The following is a 25654-nucleotide window of genomic DNA, read 5'->3' as shown; positions in this document are numbered from 1 at the left end:
ATAAACATTTTAACCTCTCTCACATGAGTTCTTTCCTAGGCTAATGGTTTGCACTGGCAGAACTGTCTGACTTGTCCAAGTGAGAAAATAAGGATCTTTCAATTTAGCATATTTAGGATTGATAAATACAAAACCACACGTAACTATGGAGATATGAATTTCACAGCAGTAGCTTAGCTGCTACAGGACTGCCACTATGAGAGCTGGCGGGTCATTTTCTTTCTTCACAGTTCTACTTGTCCATGGAAGTGTGATTCAAGTTTAAGGCAGATCAACACAGAAAGACAATTCTTACCTTGTAGTGCTCAAGATTATCGGACTCTACAGGAAGACCCATAAATCGTTCTGTGTAGATAGATGCTGTGATATTAAAGAAGAAAAAAGCTATAGATAAAGAATGCACAGATATTTTTGTGCCTCTAGTGACATATAGCAAATTAAATGTTGTTTATTTTAACTGTATCTGTTCTGCTTGGTTTCCTCATAATACACCAAATTTAAACATATTTAAAAAAATCAACTATGAAGGTTAATTAATAAATGTCTTCCAAACCGTTCTTGCAGAAATAGTGGTTTGATGCTCATCTGTGGAACCAACAGAAGGTTTTGTGGATAAAGGTAATTAACTGATACTGCTTTATGCTACTGGGTTGAACTCCAGAAGTCAGTTGAATGAGCCAGTGAGCCAATACAGGTGCATGCTGGAAAGATGACACAGACTATTTTTGACACCTTAAAAAGAGAAGCTGAGCAGAATTCCAACCTGGGATGTGTATGTGTGTATACAGTAAATATGGATATATATGTTCTCCTTTTCCTATTGAATGAATATATGCAGCAATTAGGGGAAGCAGGGAATGATACAGGCTTCCACTGAAAAAGCGGCACAATTGCTGTTCAGCTCTCTGTTCAGTTCCTTTTTCTACCTACAACAAAGACTCTTAACAGATTTGACAAAACAAATGTGAGTAACTGAACAGTATCTATCACCAAGAAATCAGTAGGAACAGCTATCTTTGAGCTGCCTGGGTATTTGTAATTTAACTAAGAGCTGTTATGAAAATTTGTGGAAAACTGACGCAGCAGCTGTCACTACCAGAACATTACTTTCTTTATGACCTTGCCTTGAAAGAGTAACTGACACATATTGAGCAGTCAAGCTGCAGTATTACAAGAATTTTATTTATTTAATGGAGTCAGGGCTTTCTGACAAAGAGGAGCTGGCATCTTTCCCTCCCATAAGAGAGGTGATGGCCATTGTAATCAGTGAGGAATTGGGATTCTACCTTGTTGTCCAGTTTGGTACACTGCATTAGAATAATTTTGTTAAAAAGTAGAAATGAGAATGCTCCCAGGAAAGGAAAATGACTCAATGTACTCATGTTCCCATGGTTTATTATGTATCCTTTACATATGTTATCACTGAGTGCTAAAGATGCATACTATGTCTCCCAGATCAGCCAAGTAAGGCTCCTGAAGATAAATTGTAACAAACTAAGTACCAAAAAAATCTAAGTAGCCTCTCTTTTATCAAAATCCTTTATCATTCAATGAAAACAGAAAATGTGCAATATCTGTTGTCAACACAGTGTCAAACAACCATATTGGGCTTAAGTTTTCAATAAAATAGACTCTTTCTGAATGGCTGGCATTTCTACAGTATTCTGAGCCAAATTCTCCACTCTCTTCTACCAGTATAGCTACAACAAGTCCACAGAGGTCAGCAGAATTGCATTATAATGACTAAGTGGAAGATTCGGCTTGTCAATTACTGAGGAAGAAAAAGGAGATAAATTGCGAATTTTAATAAAACAGTCACAGATCTAATGCTTTTAACTATACATTGTCCCCGAAAGCAATTTCCCTTGCCATCTTATAACTGTTCAGCTGTTATTAACTCTGACACAAAATGGAGGTGAGTGGGAGGATTTCAGATAAAAGATTATAGTCCAGACTCTAATCTGTGCATCTAAAAGAGGGTGGGACAGAATTTAGAAGCTCTAGGGGCCAGTACGTCCTCCGACATACTGATACTACTTAGAGACTCAAATATGTAGCATCCTGTAGCTTTGTCTCTAAAGCAGTTCACCCTAATGTTAACATGATCTGTTTGGCAAAACTTATGATTCATGACTTCCTCCCATTTCCTTCCTTCCGTCCTTAGTGGAGGTACATTTGCCTGTTTGGATTTTACAATGTGTTTTTAGCAAGATTCTTTAACTCTCTCCTGAAAATTCAGCTACAGTAAAGATTGCAATGGTGTGGGTCTAATCTACTTTAACTTAAAAACATCATTCAATTTTTAATGCTTGGACAAATGTTTATAACTCTTCTTTTATTGAAGAACTTTTGCAAAAATAGTGCTTTATGCCTGCATTCTGGAAATAATTTTGTGATCATGAGTGAAAACGTCTTAAAAAAATCTTGATGCCAGTGAAAACATGAAGACTGTGCTTCCTGTGTCATACAAATGTTTTCCCCTTTGTTTGCAAAACACCATAAATACAAGGAATGTCTGTGCTAGCAGTCAGGGAACGAATCTTTCCCATTTAACCAAAAAATTTTCTCATAACCAAGACTTCTTAGCAAACGACCATATGCTAAGTAAATGTGTTCAAAGTGCTACATTTTGCTCATTGAAAACATGCATGCCATGATTCTTTTTTACACTAAGGTTCCTCTACACCATGCCAAAAGCTTAACAGGTCTGCAAGTAAGTATGACTATGTGCCTGCTTTATTCACACAGTACGGCCCTGGGAGTATACTCCCAGAGCTGTTTCCTCTGAACAGTTTGGAGCCTAAGTGAATAAACATAAATAAAAATATGTCTCATAACACAACAACACGGGAGATATGGCTGAGAAACATCTAAAGGGAGAAATATTTAATTTAAAAAAAAAATTATATCAGACACAACTGACTGCCTCTTTTCCACTGCTTTGGGAAATAACTTTGCAGTCATCAGAGATACTGATTCCTGACAGAGATCATCTGCAGTATCTGAAGTTGAAGTGCGCTGTGATTCCATTACTGGCAGAAAAATCATTTCTGCTGTTTCTGAATTCAGTTATACTGTTTTAACAGGATTTTTAGGGACATTACTCCTGAGTATATAGCAGTTTATCAAGACAGCTTTACACACTTACTGTTACAGATATGCATATGGAATTATCTGGGTGTACCTTCTATGTGACAAAGTCTGTTCCAAACTGCCAGTTGCAGTCAGTTATTTTCAGCAAGGAAAACATTAAACTTAAGGTCTTAAGAGTTTTATGTTTAGGTAATTGCAGTGTCTTTAAGTTTCATATTGCCAGTCTCCTACAATGATTTCATTTAGAAAGTCATTAAATGCTACATCTTGCTTTCCAAGTCAGTATTTATGACAAGTTTCCATACCGTAATATTCCCAGCTGGAAACAGGAGCTACAGCCATTCCACATTTAAATACTCCACTGCCAGATCCAAGTGCCAAAGAAGTTACGTACCCACCATAGGACTAGGGAAAAATCACAGACAGTTTAAAATTATTGGTGAAGTATCATTTTGTTTTCTGAATCAAACTCATACAAATTAGTTCCAAAGTAAATATTTGAATGCATGGAGGACAAAGCAACAAAAGCTTTTTTTTCCTTTAAATTTATTTATTTCAAATGGAACTGATGTAATTTCTTGTGAGAGAGACTAGACAATTTTATTGACTCGCTTCTTTTTTGCTACTTCTTCAATGCTTATCACAGCATACTGCTCTTATTACCACTTAGAATCACAGAAAAATTTAAGTTGGTAGGGTTCTTCAAGGTAATCTAGTGCAACCTCTATCTCAAAACAGGGCTAACTTCAGATTTAAATGAGGTCAATCAGAGTCACATCCATATTACACAGCCTCTCTACTCAATCTGTTTTAATGCTGATCACTGTTGTAAAAATTTTTTTCCGAAAACCTCAACAGAACTTCCCTTGTGGCAACTTGTGTTCGTTGCCTCTCATCCTTTCAGTGTGCACCTCCCAGAAGAGTTACAGGTTTTTCCCTCCCTTAACAAACTACCTAGCTTTTGCTAATGATTGGCATATTGAACCAACCCCATCATCAGTACTAATCGGCTCAGCTACTTGAGAACTTGAGGTTGGAGCAATTCCTCCCTACTGCCTGCCACTGTTCCTGTTATTTTCCGGCCTGATTCCTCAAACTGGGACCCAGCAAGAAAGAATAAGTTCATAGCTGGAAGTTAGGTAAAGTAGTAAGTAAGTATCAGAATAGATCTGTGCAACTGTGCGGGACTAGTTGCTGAGACAGGAAAATACTGTAAATAAAAAGCATTTGGTTTGGCTGTCCATAGGATGTGGAACTGGGGTTGGAAAATACTTGCATAAGGTCCTTGGGAAATAATGGGTTACTGTTTACTTTGGAATGGAGGGAGGGATAAAAATATGGGGTGTGTCATGAAGAATTCTGAAGATTATCCACAAGGCTAAAAAGTAAAGGATTAGGATCAGGCAGATAAATCTATGCACTGTAAAAAGCAGAGAGTATAGAGTTCAAAACTGGAATTGCTTTCGTGGTTATTTAAGAGCTTTTGCCATCCAGAAGAGTTTGGTGAGTCTGAAAGTATGATGAGCTACATAGTTCATGCATACCTACCAAGCTCCAGGCTATAAATAAGGAGACACCTTTCAACTCCTTTTAAAGGTTATGGACCAGCAAATGGTATAATAAATAGGAAAAAAATGGAAAAAAAGACTGACAGGTTTGGCAATAGTGCTGTTATTTGAATATTATATCCGCTACTGGGATACAATGCTTTAGATGTGTGAAATCTCTTAATTGGTTCTGGAAACACTGTGGTGAAATAAAATATGATGTGATTAAAAAAATAAAATATTTTCATGTGGCCTTAACTTACTTAATGCCACTTTAGAATTAGTCACTTGTAAGTGTCTGTGTCACTTAATTTCACCATATGGTACCCCATTTTATCCTGGTGTTATAGCAGCATCTGACCAAAGTAATTTAAATATTAGTTAGTAGAAGCTTCATAGAAAGGTTTTAGCAACCCTGCTCATGTGCTATCTAAGATCAGGCAACTTCTATAGTTACAGTTGAACTGAATCTTAAAAGGTCCACCCTCTAGTGTGTTTCTGGGCAAGCCTCTTACAATGAAACTGGGCCAGTGATAACAAACAAACAAAAACAAGCAAAAAAATAAACAAACCAAACAGTGACAGATCAGAATAATTCTCCTGGCAAAGACAGGCGGTTAAAGAGAATGAAATAAAAGGTCTTTCTGAATGATCATTGGAGAAAAATGAACATGTATAAAGAGAAAAATATTGGAAAATATTAAAGAGCAGCTAACATACCAGTTTATTCTGTAAGCTTTTTTAGTTAGTGCTGCCTGTTACTGCTGGATAGCTGATACTGATTTACTCAGAGAATGAGTAAGGGTGACTAACGTAGGTCTGGCCTCCAACCCCCTTTGGCATTCCTTACAGTACTGTCCCTAATCCATGAGACCTTCAGGTGTTGCTTATCAGCTTGTTCTCCTGCATAATGTAATTCTGTTATGCTGAAGCTGCTGAAGCTGGGTAGGAGGCAGGGCTCCAGTTCTGTCTATGCATTCTTGATCCAGCCATTCATGATGAACATGAGCAATTGAGTCAGATGGCCTAAACACTCTCAAAATCTCTATAAAGGGGCTGTGTGGCATTTGTGCTACCACTGAAGTTGGCTTCAGCTCTCCCATAACACCACTAATAGGTCTGCATCTCATTTCCCTGAATGGTCCTACTTTGAAGATGACAGCACAGGAAAAAGACCCCCAACTATTCCAATAATTTATTTTTCTCCTACTAGAATGCAGTGCTATCCTAAAATTTGTACTTGAGGTGTTATACTCTATTTCTCAGTCCCTAAGGGTAGTGGAATCTGGCCATTTAATAACAAAGACTTGCAATACATCTGGCTATAAAAGGTTCTGGGAGCAAAGTACATGAAAAAATCAAAGATGAAAAACAGACTGGCTAATTATTTGGAATGACTCCTATACTGTTCAGTTTTTCCACTTCTTGGTGAAGTTGTCAATGTTGTACATCCCTCAGACCCAGATTCATCCCTGCTGACCATTTCAAAGCCAGCCAAGTATACCGCGATTCAGAATGATGCAAGGGTCACATTTTCTGATAGGTATTCATAGGACTTTTCCCATTATTTTAATCTCAGATCAGAAAGGATAATACTTGAATTTTGACACCATGCCAGTAAGTCCCTAAGTTAAAAATAAAGCCAATTAAAATGTCTCAGTTTTGCTTAACCTCAAGTCCAAACAATGTATTAGACATAAGCTTTTCAAAATTCCCTCTTGAGCTGCCAAAGATACCTTTTTGGGGGCTTGCACTGTTGCAATTGCATGTATATATGCACCAACAGGAACTATCCCCTTTGGCAATACCATCAAACACTGGTAGAAGAAATTGTATACAGATTTAGGACAAAATAAGGAAGAATTAAAAAAAATATACTACAGGATTATTTACAGATAGATACAAAAAAACCAAGCACTTACCCAGCCCCATATTGCTATTCGTTTCTCATCAATAAAACCCATTTCTATAAATTTCCTGTGGAAAAGAAAATCACAGAAATAAATGCATTATGACAAAAGATTGCTAATACTATAACAAATTAGCAAAAAATAATTTTTTCTTTCACTTTTTTCCACACATCCCACCAATTTAAGCAAACTGACAGTCAGCATAGCATGTCTGATTTCTACAAAGCATCAATCATTCAACTAATAGATATTTCAGAGGAAAAGGAAGTATTTTTCTTGAGAGAATAAAAAATGCTGAAATTAGTACTTTCTTCATAATAATTTTTGTTCCAGTGGATGAGGACTCTGACCAACTGGCTCCTTGGCAAAAAAGTTCTTTCTTCTTATACTTAGAATCCACCTGGATATTTAGTCTAGACTAGCTTAAACATCATACATTATACTCATGTTGTACATGTGCATATTTATATATACATATACATGTGCATATGCATATGTACAGACATACACTCACACACATGCAGAGAAAAAAGTTCAAAAAGTGTACTCCTCCTAATAACCACACCTCATTTCCCATAGCCCTACCCTCCTGCAGGCTATTATCATTTTCATCGTTTTAATGCCAAAGGTGCTGGATTACATTAACATTCAGACCTTATCCTGCAAGATGCTCAACACACTCATCTTACAATGAGTTGATACTCTGATCTCTCAAGAGGCATAGTATCAACCTCTGAGATTACGGATTCCCTGGAGCAATAAGCTTTCTTTTTTATGTGCCTGGAAAGTGAAGAGCACGTACTGATACTATAATTAAAAAATAATAATGAGGAAAACATCTTCTAATGCTCCAAGTAGGTAATGAGCTTGCAATGGATGAAAGGTGCACCTGGCTTATGCGCTCAGCAAACAGGTCAAAGAGAATCACAAAGACTAGGTCTCCTACAAAAATCCTGCATCAGAGTCTGAAGGCTGTATTTCCAGAGATGTATTAGCAACAGCAAAGAAAAGAGGATGAGGCAAAAGACCACAAAGGTTCAAGAGTGACAGATAAACAAAATACATTCAGATACATCCCAGGGCACACATCAGCAACTGCTAGCCTTATTTTGTTAGGACAAGCACGCGTGACTGACAACGCCCAAAATGCGGGATACTATCTGGGTGGGACAAAGTTAGAAAAGCCAAAAAATGATTCAGCTTTGTTATATTGCTGTCTTAATCCCTGGGGTTCCTCCTACAGTAAAACCCCTCCAAGAACTTCCCACTAGAGTATAGGATCCTCTCTAAAAATCATGCATCTTAAACCATGTGTTAGATCAGGAAGATGGAATGCAATACTGAATAAAAATTTAGTCTAGGTGCTGACAGAAAACTGGGAAGTGTGAAGTCTGAGGTCATTTCTTCACAGCCTGTCTCAGCAGATTTTGCAACTGCGGAATCAGTTTAGGTTCCCTCTGCCTCTGACATTTTATGTCTGAGTGACGATTCAGAGTAATAAAAAAACATTCTCTCTCTTGTAATATTTTAAAGTATGCCATTGCTGCTAAAAGTTTCAAGAAAGAAAATAAAATAATAGATTAATAGAAAAACCTGACATGATATATAGCTATTCTGTTTCATTTATCACTGAAAAGGATAAAGATGTGTTTATATCATTGAGGAGGAAATGAATTATCACAAAGCAGAAAGAGGAAGGAATAGATACCCTCCTCACACACACTTGTAAATATAGGCAGTGTTCTCAAACAAGTAGAGAAAGCTGTGGAAACCTGGACTGCTACATCCGATCTCTAGCTAAGCTACTCAGAGTTATCATAGAATCATAGAATTTCCTGAGTTGGAAGGGACCCACAAGGATCATTGAGTCCAACTCCTGTCCCTGCATAGGACAACCCCCAAAATCACCCCATATGTCTGAGGGCGTTGTCCAAATGCTTCTTGAATGTTGTCAGGCTTGCCGCCGTGACTACCTCCTGGGGGAGCTTGTTCCAGTGATGTCTATTACTGGGGGAAAGAGGGTATTTACTACTGCACCTGGAAATCTGTCCATGCTCTGATGGGTCAAATTCCAGACCAAAGGCCAGACTAAATTCCTTATTCCTGCCTTGCACTCATTTCTGTGGGGTCCAAACTAACACTTCTTTAAATGCTCACTTTAGCAGTGCTACTGCATCTGTAAGCTTAACAGGCTGCCTTTCTTTACAAAACCTCAGCTTTTACTCCCTCCCAAAACCTCTGCTTAGGGAATTATTTTCCCTTGGAACACTTCAAGTGTTTCGATGCAAAGGAGCACACTGTTGGGGAACAGCTACCAGAGGACCTCAGAGACTTTCTGTTGTTCGTAACTATCCTAAAATAGCATGGAAGGCAAGTTTATGACTAACCGAGCTCTAGAAGGCTTGTGTCAGGATTCAGTTCTGCTGCAAACTTCACATTTGGCCTTTAGCTAATCACTGTGGTACCTCACTATGTATCTTTGGCTAATCGCTATGGTCACTGAGGTAGGTTTCCCGTACAGGGAAAACTTCAGAATAATGGATAATACATTGGCTTACCTCTCACCACTGATGCTTGTATTTCCTTAGGCCTAGGACTGAAGCCTCTGATGATGCTTTTATAAAATGGAAGTGGTGAGGTCCCCACTGATGCTTGTATTTCCTTAGGCCTAGGACTGAAGCCTCTGATGATGCTTTTATAAAATGGAAGTGGTGAGGTCCAAATGTGGACTTAGTATACCACACAAAACCTCACTGACATCAAGCACCTCATTATTTCTACAAGTTGTCTTGTCTTATTTCCTGGAGAAATAAGCTCAGCTCTCCAGAAGAAAGCCTGAGAAGTATATTTAATATTTTTTTCACATTACTTCTTGTAGGTATGTAAATACAACAGTTATACAGGGAGATATTCTACTTACTTCACTGCTGAGATTTGGTCCTCAACTTCATAGACTCCTAGTCTTCGATATACTGCATGCAAAATCTTGTCACCTTGATAAGCTGTCCCTCTGCCATCCACTAGAGCAACAATAATTCCCTCTTTGCTTGCAAGATAGGTTATCCAGCTAATGCTAAATGTTTCCTTTACATTCTGACTGCAAGGTCCTCCATACCTGATGATGAAAATTCACACATTTTCAACTCATATTTATAAATTTATAAATGATTACCAGATACTGGCCTATAGCTATAGGTACTTCTTACATTTTCTCCACAAGTATTTTGCTATATAGCTGTGCTTCAGAGAGCTCAGTAGACAAACATTTTCATATATTTGTGAGATTTTGCTATCTAAAATCCACTTGAATCCTTTAGGTCTTACGCCTAAGGCAAATCATTAGTTTTAGCTCAGACTAAGAGGTGCAGCATCAGGTACTTGTCCTAAGGGGAATCCTTAGAAGGGTCATGCCTCAAAGACTCAATTCTTTCCTCTCTCCAAATTCCTTAGGTGTAACAGTGCTTTTTGGTGCTTTTCTGCATTTGATCTCCACATGCAGTCAGCAATGCCAAAGAAAACAGGAGAAAAAAGCACAGCTCCTTACACTTTCTGGCCATCCCCAGACCTTCTTTGTTTCAGTAAGGAATATCATGTGCTGTTGGAGCTGCGGGCAGAACACACCCCACAGAGCTGAGCAATACACAAAGATAGTCCTCATGAGAATGGCCTAATGTAAATTACGCATTTGACCTCAAGGACAGGACTGACTTAATCTTCTACTCTAAACTTCATTCAATCATACTTAGAATTCTTGGACCTTTGGATCATCACTGGTTAATAAAAAATGATGTAACGTTTATTACACCCACTCAGCTCTCCTTTCTAATTCTTTTTGCACCACTGCAATTTTTGTTGCCTTTGCTGCCTGTAATAAACTAAATTCATGTCAAATGCTCTTTGGAAGGAACATTTGATCAAAGAAGCCAGTCCACATGGTTTAGGGGTGTTTGGGGTTTTTTTCTTAAAAAATGAAGCAGGCTCTTGTATTTTTCATATTAGCAAAGCTGAAATCATTAATTTCAGACTGCCTCATGATAAACAGAAGCAGCAATAGAGGTAAGAACTCCAAGCAGTAGCCTACATGTTTTTATCCTTTTTCTTTCTCTGAGAAACTTATCCTTGCCATGATAAGATTAACATTAAAAACCTCATTGATTTCCATTGGGTTGAACTTCTATTCCAGAAATATATTAAAAAAAACACCACAACAAACAAAAGAGAACTAAGTGGTTTTGCTTTTGCTTCATAAAATGTTGCAAATGTCCTAGGTTTTGTTAAATTATAAGAAGTATGTTTTCTGACAAAACAACAACGTTGAAAGAAAAGAAGTGTTACATACACCTGAATAAGCAGAGGGTACTTCTTGGATCTATCAAACTGTGGGGGTAGAAGCATTTTGTACCACAAAGCTAGAAAAGACATATTAAAATTATATTGTTAATGGTTAAAATGATTCCTCCAAGCATAAGCCAGAATTTGGTGTAATAGTATATGAAAATGAAATATGAAAATGAATCAGCACAAACTACACAATGCATGAACTGTGAATCAAAGAACTGATGCAAATAACTGTTTATATTGAGCTGTTGAAGAACAACTTTGAAGAAATAAAGTGCACACTTTTATTTTAATTTAGCTATGCATAAAATTATTATTTCGCATAACTCTAGGTTCTCAGTTTTCCAGGTGCCTAGAAAAACACAACTAGGAATATAACTGTTGTTAAGATTATGAGAAATGAGTTTTGGAGACTTTAAACTGATTCATTACCATGGAATATTGTTTGTACAGTCACTAGTGAAAACAACAGTGTATGCAAGTCAATATAATGTGTAACACATGAACAGCAGTTTACAGTTCACATTTTATTACCACCATACTATAATGTTTTAACACAATATTTAAACACTTTACCAATAGTATTAAAGAATTAAAAAAAAATTGCATTATGAAGCAGAGATGTATTTAAACTACTATTTTACTGAGAGATACCCTGAGGCACAGACAAATTGATTGTTGTCAAATGGCAGAACCAGGCCTCTTCTTCTCAATCTGACAGGCTAAGAAGTTTGCTCTACAGAAAGACAATACTTACTATAACAAAATGAAGGCAAAATATTAAAATAATAGGAATAAAAAGTATAATAAAGATATGTAATTCTTACTTATACCATCCACTTCAAGTTTATTAATTTCTTCTTTTGGCAGTCTGATCTCTTGCAAAGCAGACTGCAATTCCCAATTGTCTTCCAATACTCTGAGCTCTAAGTAAAAGAAATGCCTGAATTATTAACTAATTTCTTGCTTATTCTTCTTCATTAATTGAGATTCCTTTATTTTGTGTTATTAGAACAGAAAGGAAATCTGTGAAATTTTACAAGCAGAGTAATGAAATCAACTCAGACACTTCTAATTGGGTTTGATCACATAGCTAAATAAAAACAAAGGCACTGGTATTATAGTGCACAAATATTCGTTAGATTTTTATGGGGTGTACATTTTGCAATGCAAATCATTTCACATGTTGCCTCTGAGTGTTAGAGTCCCGGATGTTATGAAGAAACTCCTTTCTCCTTCAGAGCCCTCATCCCAGTTTTGTAATATGGTGGGAGCTGAAAATGCAAAATTCATCCCATCATGCAAAACACAGTCCTATATCTCCTCTCTTGCTTACCACAGTAACATCAGCTTAACCTCTGAGAGCCTTGGGCAGTGTGGTTAAGCACATAGATGTTTGGGAATATCTTGTTTCTGGGCTAACACAGGAAATTCAGTTTCTTAAGGGGTTGTGGTAAACCGTTGCTTAACCATTGTACAGTGTATTCCTACACAAAGATACCAGACTTACCACAGAACTGTCCTTAGTAATATATTACTGCACACTTAGTGAACCTCTTTTGTTTTTTTTTTTAATCTAAAAAGTATTTAAAATTTTTGTTTTACTTGCTTTAGACCCAATTTACAGTTACATCATTTAAAAATTACTATTTAAAATTTAGTTAATTTCCAGCATAGACTGCAGAACTATATATTATGAATCCACTGGGTATTACTTGTTTATTTATGTGTTTTCCCACGAGTAGTGATGGATAAAGAATATTGTACATAATGGAAATCTGTGACTTTTAGCTTCACTTTCAAAACGGAAGAACCTTTTAAAACTGCAGGAGATTTTTCTGTGTTAGTTTACCTTTTTTTTAATGTCAACCACTTCCTGTTTCTAGAAATGCTCAAAAAAATACAAGAAGTACTTCTCTCAGCACATCTTGAGCTAGATAGTGCTCAGGACATACCAGAAATATAACACTGGAATTTGTTCTTTCAAAGTACTCTTGACAAGTTTTGCAGGTTCAAGTGGGTTTTTATGGCCGAAAGATCATCCTAGCTTTGGATACTCACCCAAATTCAGCTGAACCCTTTCCATCATTCTCCTCAAAACTCCTGAAACTTGCCCATTACACAAATGAATTTAAGGCATGCTGGAAGGAGCTTCCAAACTGGTGTATGTTAGTTTAACTGCCTTCTACTAAAATTCATAGGTGACATATTTTCAAAATGCTGCCAACTGCAATGAAAATGGATCTACTAAAAATAGTTCTGCACCACAAAAGAGCTTATGAAAGCAAGGGACTTAAGGAAAATTAATCCAAAAAGGGTCATGAAAAAGTCAAAGAGAAGCTTGAATTTGTTTTTATTCCTGAAGCACAGCACAGTAAGGCATCATGAAACCAGTGGTGAAGATCCATTAAATGAAACTGTTCTCTCCTGCAGAGACATTAAGAAACATGTATTTGTAGCCGGGCACTTAGCTGCATGCAATTCATACTTTGACAAGGAAGTAGTAGGGGCCCTTGATACGCATGGTCATAATGAATCATGGAAAACAGAGAGCTATGACAATGGATTAAATAGGAAAAAATCCATGCATTAGCTGTATTTAAATCTTTAAACCTATTTAAACCTTCTGCAAAAGAAATACCAGAACAACACAGTGTTTTTACAGCACAATTGCAATAGACATGTTGACCAATCTTTTCCATCTGCAAACATTTTTGAGTGCTTAAAAACTAAGATGTACCAGCTCCTGTTGGAGTCAAAATAATCTTATGTTGCAATTCATTGACTTCTACATTAAACACCACTCATTAATTTAGCTTAACAATATTGTGGCATTTGTCTTCCTCATGTTTTTATGTATGTTTCTTCTGGTCAGACAACACTCAGTTAATAGTGGGTTATCAATACAGGCTGAACTGTAAGGACCCTGACATTAGAACTAGCATTGTGTTTCCACTGATTATTAGGGAAGGAAGGGGGAATGCCAAATCACTGAAGTTTTTTACAGGACCATGCTAGTTTTTGTAACATTTCAGGACTGAGGGTTTTAAGTTGGAGAAGAATTTTTAGGGAAAAACAAGGGGCAGAGAGAGAAAACTCACTGCAGAGTAATTAATATTTTTGTGGTTAGCAAATTCAATTCCTGCTTGGCTTGGTTGCAAACGGTCCTCACTAACAGGCTACTTAAAGAATGAGGGCTCTGAATGTTTCTTGCTGGAGTTCCCATTTTGTACCAATAATTACACCTTGTCTGAAGCAGTTATTGGAACTGCTCATCTGAAAGAGCTTCTGCTCTTCCCTGACATCTCTACTGATGGCTGAAGAGCAAGTCACTGATCCAAATTCTAACTGGTACAGTACAATAGCTCAAATTGCAAACTCTAAATAGTACACTGTTGCCTTTTGTACAGGGTAGGGTTGCTTCATGAAAAAAAATCAGAACATTTTGTGATTTCATCCAAATGTGAAAAAGAATAGTTTGGGAATCACAATAATGTTTTTTGCAAAGTTTGACTTAATATTTGGTAGACAAAGAGTTGCCGATGTTCATCGCATCTATAGTGTGTAAACAGGAAAAACATCAGGATGCTATAAAAATGCTGGACTCAGGAATGAAAATAAAGGCATCAGTGTGTTCATTAATATTTGGATTTTACTAATTAGCAAATCTAGAAAGACACTAGATATTTTTATAACAAACAAGATGAAAGGCTTCTTGATCACAATCCTAAATACTGTATTAGAGGATCTGCATAGTGACGATCAATGAGAAAAACAATTGCTCAGAAATAGGCAGGATATTTGCAGTACCTCTGTCACCGTGGTTCTCAAAAAGAGTAGAAATGGGAATCCCAGGACCTGTCATAAGAATAAGAAGGCAGTTTATAGTTTGAAGCTGGAATTTGGTGACGGAGTGTGTATTACATTAACATTAGTAACTGACAGGTGTTAAAGAGCTCAAAGTTGATACACAAATCTGAATCTTCTCTGCTGTATAACCCACTAGTCCCCTCTGCACAAAATCCATAAGGTACTGTGTGTACATAGACTTGTATACATAGAGGCATTGCTTAGCAAACATAATAGAAGTAACTTTACTAACAAACTCTTCCTCCCTAGAGACGAAGTGACATCTAGTTAATACCTGAGATGTGATTACATAAGGTGAATGCAGAATTAACAATGTGAAACATTCTTCTGATAAGATGTCAGATCATATTTGTGAAGGTGAGTGGCTTTCATCTGGTGACGACCTTACAGACTATTTTGTGCAAGAATGATTGAAAGGTGTTATTATTTGCTACATTTGCTTCTGTGCTCAAGGGAAGTTTTAAGGAACTCTTCAGCTGATCAGTCAGTGCAGAATCAGAAGAACAGTAAACTTCACATGGCATACGCAAAAGGAAAACCTTGGATATTTTTCTTTCCTTTTTTTAGATTGTGACTTCACTGTTCTTTGATTACACCAATGGATGAAACCTCAGATCACTGAAATAATCTAACTTATTTCAACAGAGCTCTAAGACATCATCTAATACTTCTGTGTTACAAATGGTTTCAGTGATCATACATCTTGATGAATTGAGTTTTTCTTAGTTCAGTTATTAAAAATGTTCTCAGGTAGCAAAAATATCCAACATTTTGTGGCTAACACAGGTTTTAATAATTTCAATTGGGAAACATATTGTAGTAGTTTCTCATAGCTAACTTTGATCACATGAATTGGAAATCTGTGTGTGTTTCTAAAACCTCCTCTTGGTGCTGCAAGAAAAAGCATGACATTGACGAGACAGATTAGAATCTGTTTTGTGCCATGAAGGACTTTCACAAATTTGTTTTTAATTCTAAAAATCCCAAGATTTTTGTTGAAAAAGTAAAAAAATATAGAGTGAAAATATTTGTATTTTCTGAAACATCTTCCCAAAGTTTTTGGACATGGAAAAGTTTCTTTCTGGAAATCTCTCCTGATTATTGTGAAATTTCTATGATTCATCTAGCTATCATTTGGGATAATCAATATTACCTAGGCCTCTGATAAATTTGAAAGAACAACTGCTTATATGTTTGTTCCCATGCTATACATACCATAACAGATCAAGGCATAATACTTAGAACGTTCACTGAACCTTGCTGTATAATACTGGCATCTCTCTTTCCTCAAATTGCAAGTAATGCATTGTTTTCTGATAGGATTACTTCCAATACTGATTCTAGGAGAGAAATAAAATAAAGCAATATTTATTTTGCTGCAACTAACTTCACATGTGTCTGCCTCATATTCTAGAACATAGGTACTATACTATCAGAACAGTTCAATTTAAAAATAAATGTTTTCCCTTTTAATAATTTTTTTTTCCAAGTGTATATTTAAACTTTAGATGCTATTTCTCCTCAATTCTCAGATATAATCTGAGGTCAAGATTTAGTTAAAATAGCTTGTGAAATTACACTTCAAACATCTTGAAACTAAATTATTTTACTGACAAATCCAGACCTATCTTCTGTCAACCTAGTATCATTAAGATAACGTTGATAACACTTACTTGTAAATGTTCCTTCTTCCTGGATAGCCTTCAAATTCATTGCTTGAATAGAAACTGTAAATTCATTTATATGTTAATAAATAATCCATAAAGTGATGACCTATGAACCAGCATCAAGATGAAAAGCCGTCTTGGAAGTTAACTTAGACTTTTTCAGATTTCTGCATGTGGTGGAAGAGTAATTTAAGCTTATATACATTTTATCTTAATAAATCTTTGCTCAAACTCTGATTAGGTGACAAATAAACCATATGAATAGGAGTTCTATCTTAATTCTCATGAGCTAATCACTCCAATTAGGTAAGGTGTATTTATCTATATAGTAACCTGAATGAGAGACCACAAAAAGACAGAGAATTGAAGTAATTACAAATTGTATGAGGGTTAACCAAATCTCTCTAAGATAGGTGATTGAAAATGAATAGTAAAATGAAGGCAATTTGCAAAGAATCTCCCATAAGTAAACCAAGTTTGCAAACCTGTCAAGTGCCTTTGCATACAAATTTGTTGTGGATGCATTCAGATACAAAACAAATTATACCTAGTTATAACTTGATGAGTTAACAAATGGTGTTCCAATAATTAAGTGTTGCTTTAATGGCAACACTCACAACCTGTTCTCTTCTTCATGATACTTACATTGCATCATTTGTTACTCTGAAAATGTATATTGCCTCCCATTCTCCACTTGTAATTTGGATTGCATTCTCCTGTGAAGACATGTAAGTTACTGAATATTGTAGAATTCTTTCAGGAACTTAAAACAGATCAATGTAGAACACTTCGCTTGACTTACCACAGAGTCATTGATGTAATGAATATGCTTATAACCATTTTTGTCACTAAAAATTTTGTAGTATGAACTGCTGTCTGATGTAAAATATGGTGTAGAAACAAAGAACTGAAACAATGGAAGAAAAATCAGATGTAAGTGTGTCCAAGCTGTTTAGCAGATTATAGTACACATACTAAAAGTAACAAGACTATTTAATCAGTTCAGATGGGACAAACTACTTTGCACAAGCATTTACTTGTGATATTCAATCTCCCAGTCAGCACACATTACAATTTCTAACCTGTCATGTCAGATTTCTCAAGCTGATAATATAGATAACTCAAGTACCCCACAAATGTAAGCTCTCTACTTATAAGTGGAATAATTTGTTTGTATATTCTGAATGACTTTTCTTTAGTTATTTAAAAATACGTAGAATTGATTTTTAAAAAATAAGTTTCTGAATAAAGCTAATGTTCATGAATGATGCCAGACTGAAAATCCTGTGGACCACAGGGTCTGGCTGATTCTCTGAGCCAATACAGCACTAAGCAAATGGATATCTGAAGTTTCCCGTACTATTCCACTAATGTTAAAGAACAGATTATCCCAGATAAGACCATTCAACTTTTGCTTTCTTTCAAACCATCACCTCTTTACTAAAATTGTCAGTCTAGGATGAGTTACTGCAACTGTGAGTTTTATTTTCAAAATATGAACACAGAAGAATGACCTCCAAGCACTTTAAACATACCACCAAACATTCCTGAGTGAGTAAGACTTTTGAATAATACTAACCTGAGCTTGATGAGAACCTGTGACCAGAAGCTAAATTGTTCTGGAGCCTGCTTCTAATATTCCTAATGCTTGAAATCCCATAAAGGCTAAAGCAGGGATTTATGCATGTGTCCAATTTCTTTAGTTCTAATAAAAACCTGTCATCACAACCTCAAGAGAAGTGGCAAAAAAAGGAAGGGACCAAGTAAAATAACCAATCCTTGTAAATGTGTAATCTTCACTTCAAATAAAACCACGTCTCTTAAAGGACAGCATACTGAAAATCGAAACTCTCAGTTAAGTCCACTGCAGGATATTCAGGCACAGTGTGAGGTTCCCCATATTGAATTCTGGTAACTTCACCTGCCTGAGGAGTAAACATAAGCAATAATACATATTCACTGTTAGAATATATGATTGCAAATACTGATCTCCTGCTCTTAGAATTTCCTTGCAGGTTTGTTTTTACTGTGAGTTCCCAAAGACAGGTGTTATGTCTCTTTCAAGATAAAGGTTACTGGGTAGAGAAAATTTCTTTTGCTTAGGGGTAACTGCAGAGAAGTATGAACTACCTTTCTAAGTGGGGTGTCTTACCTTGAAGGTTCCTCCCTAGCTGAAGATGTGCAGCACTTGGCACTAAAACTATGTTCTGAATGGACAGGTTTTATTCTTAAAAAGCTATGGTATGACCGATCTTATCTCTTGCCCTAGTGACATCAGAGGAATTTTACATCTATTCTTTGCCTCCAGGATGCTTCTAAGAATTACATTCCAGTATGAATCTACCACTTTTCATGACTTCCCTCCCTTCAGTATAGTGTCTAATCAGAGACAGAAAAAGGGTTTTTAAACTCAGAAAGCAGGTAGCCAGATATCATGCCTTAAAACATCAGCATTAAAAGTCTCAATCCTACAGTGCAACAGGTTTAAGCAGTAGTGCTGTATGACTCAGACTGGTGCTTCATGTTTCAAAAAATTGCTGTAAAGATGCAGAAAGCTGTAGCTTTTCATTAAGTCAAAACAGTACAATAAGAAAACCTACTCCGCCTGCCCATCCTGTTTGACTCTCTTCTATGTGCTGTCGATTCTGAAAAACAAAATCAATTGCACACTCTTAAAGAAGTTCAAGAATGAGTTTATGGAGATACAAAATCTTCAAATGAAAAACCTGTAGCTGCCTGTAAAAGAGAATTTTAGAATACTTGCCATGAAGGTTCAGGGACTTGAAGGTTGTCTGAAGTAAATAATATTGCTGTATTAATACCATTATGTTAGTTAAAATATTATTTTTTAACAGCTGTCATCAGAGCTAAATAAAATCTAAAGTAATTTTTTTAACCTTATGCAACATTTTCACTGAAAGCAAGAATTAAAAACTACTTAGTCTCATGAATTTTTCAGTAAAAAAACAAATAAAGTAATTTCAGGAATAATAATATTAAAAATCTATGTTAGATTCTCAGCTGGTTCATTTGACATATTCCTTTTCATTTCGAAGCTGTGATGTTGATTTATAACAACGGATAATGTGACTACTAGGTACCTCTTCTAAATGTAAACCTTAAAAGCCTTAAAAAATAGAAGCCAAATACTTTAGCTAATTAAAGCACATAGAAATCAAGGGTCTCCATATTTGGTGCTTAGTGTAGACATATTAAAAGGCCCAATTTTCGAGACTTTTAAAAAATCTCACAAATAGTGTATTTAGAAAGAAGAATTAAGGATTGGCAAATATAACGTAGGCAGCAAAAATCTCCCAGATTATCATATGCCGAGACTATGAATATAAGTTTAGCAGGTCTTAACTCCTTGTAACATTCTTAAAGCTGATTTTAGAAAAGACTTATACTGAGCATAAATGGATCAGTACCTCCTGCAGCTTTTACATTTTTATTTATGTTTTACTTATGAAATTTCTAGTGCATTTTCAATACTTTCCTAAGACCTTTTCATTGAAGAGTGTAATATGTTGCTTGTTGGATGGAGCAAGTGATTTAATATTTAACAATTCTGCATTCAGTCAATGTATTTCTTTTTTTATCTTGCAAACTTTTCTTTATACTGTTCATTTAATACAGTATTTCTTTACAGTTTGAAATAAATTCAACGAATTTGCTTTCTAAAGAATATTGTTTTTATTTGTTATCCTCAGTGTAATCTCATTAGTATTCAGAATCATGCTTTCTCCCTTTCAACTTAGTCCCTGCAAAAAGTGACTTATTTGAGCAAAAGTTGCATGTACTTGCCCCTCAGAAGACTGTTTAGTACTTTGCAAGGGCTCCACTGAGCTATTAGCTCAGAAGATGGATTTTATTTCTTTTCAGATAAGAAAAATGGGATGTATTGTTTTATATCTGCATCCTAAATTTATTTTCCTTTCCTTAAATTAAGGCTCAGATCTTGATGACATAGTACATTTAGGATATATTTAACTTCTCTCATATGAGTAGTCCCATTGACTTCTATGGGATTTTTCTGTGTATTAAAGTACTACAGAATTTAATTAGAGAACTGGCATCTTTATAGGAAATCCCAATTTCACAAACATATGCCCAGCTTTTACTCACATGAATAGTTCCACTGAAGTCATACTGGTTTCTGTGGTCTATTCACATGAGCAAGACTTGAACACAGGAACATTTGTGATGAATTGACACTTTAGGAACATCTTGTAGATTATATTTTGTTATTATTTTCAAGTACATAAAGCCTAGTACATTTATTGTACATTAGAGTCTCAATTTAATCTGAAATAAACAAGAGAACTATTTTTGCGAATGGAAACGTTCAGAGAGATACTTTCTAACGGCAAATAGAGCTAATGCAGCACTCCCATCTGTTCACACTCCTTCAATTGGCCATTTGTGCAAACTTTAATGTGATAAAAGCATTGTATCACTGTATAAATATAGAATTATAGAAACGTCAGTAGTGACTCCATAAATAAGGTTTCATGGAGAAATGCAATTAAACAAAGATCATGAACACAGTCCTGCAAGATGTTAATTGTTCTGGTCTGGTTCCAGCAAAGCAATTAAGCACATGCTTAATTTTAAACACATAAATAGACCTACTGAAATAAATAAAACTGCTTACATGCTTAAAGTTAAGCTTGTGTTAAAGTACTTTGGTAGATTGTGGTAGAATCCTAGAACCCTTAATTTTTTTTTTTTTATGTTAAAATATTTAGTTATTAAAATGCAGGTTACTTCAAGGCGAGACAGAGATTCAGTGTTAATGTACTTATAAAGTGGAACAATTACTAAGGAAACACATCAAATGCTGCAGTAAACGTGTATTTTGTCCTAATAAATTAAGATATTTGTGGAAAATTACTTCAATGACAATGTTTTCAAAAGAACAGGACCTTAACTTCCTTTTAAATTTGCAACAGTTGTCATATCACAGAAGAATAAGAATTATTTTCAGCTTGGAAAGGCTGTGTCAATAAACTCTGAATTTACAATTTATCAGTTACACAGAACACTTTTATAAGTATTCTTGCCTTTTATTTCCCATTAGTTCAAGGTTTCAGCCTAATGCTAGTTTTTATACGTGTTCTGTACCATAAACTCTAAAAACAAGACATGCAAACAGCATCAATACCAAAAGACAGCAAATGAGACTTCTGTACTGGAGTTACTGTAATTCAGAATTATCCTTTCCTTCAGGATCTATATGAATTTATCAGTGCCTACAATCTTCAAGCTTTACAAGGTCTTTTAAAGAAATATTTTTTTCAGAAAGGCTTCTGTACATAAGATCTATAACTATCTGCATATAGGTGTAAATAGCTAGGCCGTCTAAGCTATCCTTCTGCTCAATGCAGTATCATTTTCCCTCCAAACTGTCTTAATGATAGAATGACATATTTAAACAAAATGTAGAGGTACTGTTGCAATTAGCCTGAAGTTTTCTTTTCAGATCTGAAAAAGGCATTGTTTCTGGAAACTTGCCTGCTTTCTCCAGCTGTATTATCTGGTAAGACAGAAAAATTTCTTCCTCCTGAAAACCTGCCTTACTTTTAATCTGTATGTTCTTTCAACTAATTTAACATTAATCATAAAGGACATGATTCAGTCAGACTTAGTATGAAATTTCAAGGTAGTATAATAAGATTTTCTTTAAAAAACAATAAAGATCTTATAGGGTTCCACTTTTGAAGATAAGGAAGCAAGAAGGAACTAAACAACAGTATTGAAAGCTGCTCAGTAGCATTCTTCTTATTTTTGTTGCTTTGATTGTTATTTAAGACTCGCTAAAAAAATATTTTGGTGATTTTATTTCTTATTGGTGCAATGAAATTTTTTCACCCCTTCCCCAGCAATTAAAGTATTGCAAAAGGTACCACTAGTAGCTAAAAGATGCATGTGATCAAACACTGCAAAATACAATTATGGCAGGCACACAATTATTTTCTAAAAGAATTCAGGGCAAGATTAAATATACTTCTGCAAGTAAGTCAGAGCAACCTGTGCATGACCAGTAATTAGATGTTAAAATACTATGCAGATGAGATTAGCAAATGTTAATTTCAGCAATGTTCAATTTATATTTCCAATGTTATTACCTCTGGACAGTCCCAAGTATTTGAATTTTCTTTGAAGTCACAAATAGCTAAGACTGAAAAATTCTGGATTCTCTTTAGCCATTGCACACAGATTCGACTATCTGTTACCCAAGTAAGCCAAGTAAAATAGTGATCCCTAAAAAATAAAAGAAAAAAAGAAAGAAAGGGTGGTTATTAAAGAACAGGAATATAGAAGCATTGCTACAGATTGTATCCCCCATATTGCTCTGTGGAAGACAATAGCAAAGCTTCCATTGTCTTATGGATGTTTTTTTGTCCTTTGTAACAATGTACCATATGGGCAGACAGAATCAAAATACAACATTTCTAGTTAGCTTCTGATCCATCTAGGAGATGAATATGGCACTCCACTGTTAGAAGCACAAAACAGCTCAGAGGTTCAAGCATTTAAAACAAATAGACAAAAACTTTTTTAAAAAAGAGAAGACATATGTGAGGGCACACTACCTGGCTGCTATGACTGCAGGAACTGGCACCTCCTTAGGACCAAACGCTTCAGCATTAGTAGTATCGACAATAAACACTTTAACAGTAGGATTTTTAGCCCCGGCCTTCAAAGAAAATGTACCAGGTTATTCAAATCAGGCTCTGAACACTTCAGATCAAGCAAAATTACAACACTTTTTGCAGGAAAGGAGGTAGGTTACAAAAATATGTATTTAGTTGAGTACAATAGGGCAAATGTGGTCTTATAAGATCTCAGAGTGACACTACAGCAGTAGTATGTTACTTAACTTTGCATCATTTCATATATAAGCAAGAAAACCTTTTGAACAGTCAAATTTGGTGCCTTTCTATAAAAAAATTTGCTTGATGGGAAACAGTGTTCTATTTGCCGTGTAGATCTTTCTTTGCAGCACACACTACGCTTACTTTGGCATAAAACTCCAGGTGTATATTCACATTTGTAAGTGCTCTTTGACATGCCAGCTGTGAAATAAAATGGTTTAGCTTGAAGTGCTTTCATGCTTGCTTATTCATTGCATACATTATTAGTTCTTTAATTCTCCTCCATGTGTGGTCTAAACCATCCAGCTTTACTTTAGAACTGTAACCCAGCTGACAGGTGAGTAACTTCTTAAGATACATTAACGTGATCACTTGCAATCATATGAACGTGATGAGTCAGGAGAGCTCTGTAATACATGCTGAAGAAATGCCAACCCAAAAACTTCTTGCCTTAGATCTGGCACTTGAAAGCAGTTAAAATCCAAAGCCCCTTGAGATCAAAAAGCACTATGAAGTGTGCAAATAAACTGAAGCTGTCTTAGCCTTTATTTTTCAAAATAAAAAATGTCTCATAATTCATTTACTGTAATGAAAAATAACAACTGCATAGTTTACACATCACAATAATAAACGAAATTGAAAAAAGCAAGGCTTGATCATGCAAGAATACACTTTTGCACATGCTTTTACTTACATGAGTAATTCCATTTATTTCACTAATATTATTAAATATCTACACTTTTGAATGTACCTATACCTTTTCAGAACTTGGCCTAAGTTTGTTTTCTTTCATCAATTTAGGTCACAATAGATTTAACCACTGTAATACAACCATTTTTTAAGCACAGTTAATTTTATCATTGTCATAACTCATTTCTCAACAGAAAGTAAGTCAAAAGAATGAGAAAACATACCTTTGGATATGGGATAATTATTTTTCTAGGATACTGGTCCTCACCAAAATATGAATATTCAATAACTGGTATGTCAGAATCATTAAATTGTACGTATGCTAAATATTTTCCACTTGGAGACCACCACAGTGCGTATTTTGTCGCTAGCATTTCCTCTGAGGAAAAAAAAATTCCTAATAGTTTATCATTGTAATCTATCTATCTTCTAATCTATTTAAGCATTGTACTCTTAGCAACCTAGACATGTAAAGAGAGTTACAGTAAATAAAGAACACCAAACATATTGCAATACATCTCAATTCTGAAAGGCCTTAAGAACTCTCAAAACAGCCACACAGATCCCATTTAACTCACTTTCTCATGTGTGCATGTGTTAATTTTTTTAATTTTTTTTTTGATGCACTGAGGTGCCAAATTTTCACCACAACTGAAACTTCCATTAAAGCTTAATTGCCAACCACTGTCCGTGCAGCAGAGGATGACCAATTTGTAAAGTTCCGATATAGTTTCAGCAGCAAAAGACTCAGGATTGTGGTTACACACTATGAATACAAAATGCAGTCCTTGTATGGCAAATAAAATATGGAAATGAAGTAATCCTTAGGGCTCTAAAAATAATGTATCGTCACAGATATTTTAGAATGGATTGTGAGAACCAGGTAATCTAAACAAAGCATTTAACATATTAGTTGTTGCCCTTCGAATTTTACTTACCTTCATAGACCCAGTCAGGTATCCCATTAAATATTTCATTCTGTTTTCCATCACTAGTTATTTTAATTGGTGCCTCTCGTGGACTTTGTTTCAAATAGATATTATTCTGATATACATATACCTAAAGACAAGAAAGTATTTCTTATGAGTATAAGCACCAATAACAGGGGTTAGAGTAAGATCTTCTTACATTATACCAACAAGAAGACAATGAATACAAAATGGGACATAAAAGCTACGCTAAAAGCCCTTGCAAATTCCGCAAGAGTACGTACCTCAGTAAATAAATTATACATTACAGGCCAAATTCTACGTTCAACTATGTCAGAATAAATCCTGAACAACTCCTTTGATTTTATTAAACTTCAGAGGATTCTGTGGCTAGCTTTGGTGTGGAAAATAATGAAAAATAAATCTTTGCAACTGATTCAAATTGCTGTATTTTTTAAGAGACCCTCAGACAAAGTGTTTTGTGACTTTTCCTTCTGGTTCCACCAAAAGTAGATGATGATAAAAACAAATACACAACGACTAAAAAGAAAACAACTGAACTTTTCTAAATCCGTCAAAAGGCCTAGGAGATGTGAGATGAGATAAAAAAGGCTTTTACTCTGTCTGGGCTAGTTTGTTTCTTTCTAATAAATTAGTTACCAAAAGAGAGTTCTTGCAAGAAATGCTTGCAGGCCTTGGGTATCTCTAAATTTCAATCAAATGAATGGGCAA

The 25654-nt window shown here is 35.4% G+C and overlaps 1 protein-coding gene across 2 annotated transcripts in view; it reads right to left on the bottom strand.

Annotated features, from left to right (window-relative positions):
- Positions 1–25654, bottom strand: part of FAP (fibroblast activation protein alpha) — a 41022-nt gene that overhangs the window by 2687 nt on the left and 12681 nt on the right. For both annotated transcript variants that reach the window (XM_009462002.2, XM_087733158.1), the window contains exons 8-23: positions 24932–25052; positions 24218–24372; positions 23022–23125; positions 22554–22689; positions 19026–19070; positions 17228–17332; positions 17071–17141; positions 16432–16485; positions 15974–16098; positions 14699–14746; positions 11716–11814; positions 10890–10959; positions 9471–9665; positions 6563–6617; positions 3399–3498; positions 296–360 (exon numbers count right to left, since the gene is read on the bottom strand). In XM_009462002.2, coding sequence (XP_009460277.1) covers positions 296–360; positions 3399–3498; positions 6563–6617; positions 9471–9665; positions 10890–10959; positions 11716–11814; positions 14699–14746; positions 15974–16098; positions 16432–16485; positions 17071–17141; positions 17228–17332; positions 19026–19070; positions 22554–22689; positions 23022–23125; positions 24218–24372; positions 24932–25052 — 1548 coding nt within the window. The remainder of the gene's footprint in view (positions 1–295; positions 361–3398; positions 3499–6562; positions 6618–9470; positions 9666–10889; positions 10960–11715; positions 11815–14698; positions 14747–15973; positions 16099–16431; positions 16486–17070; positions 17142–17227; positions 17333–19025; positions 19071–22553; positions 22690–23021; positions 23126–24217; positions 24373–24931; positions 25053–25654) is intronic.

The sequence above is a fragment of the Nipponia nippon genome, unplaced genomic scaffold (genome assembly GCF_047370975.1).
Source record: "Nipponia nippon isolate SJK-2023a ecotype South Korea unplaced genomic scaffold, ASM4737097v1 scaffold_5, whole genome shotgun sequence".
Lineage (NCBI taxonomy): Eukaryota > Metazoa > Chordata > Aves > Pelecaniformes > Threskiornithidae > Nipponia > Nipponia nippon.
The sequence above is the reverse complement of the archived record's forward strand: the minus strand, read 5'-3'. Positions and strand labels throughout refer to the sequence as shown.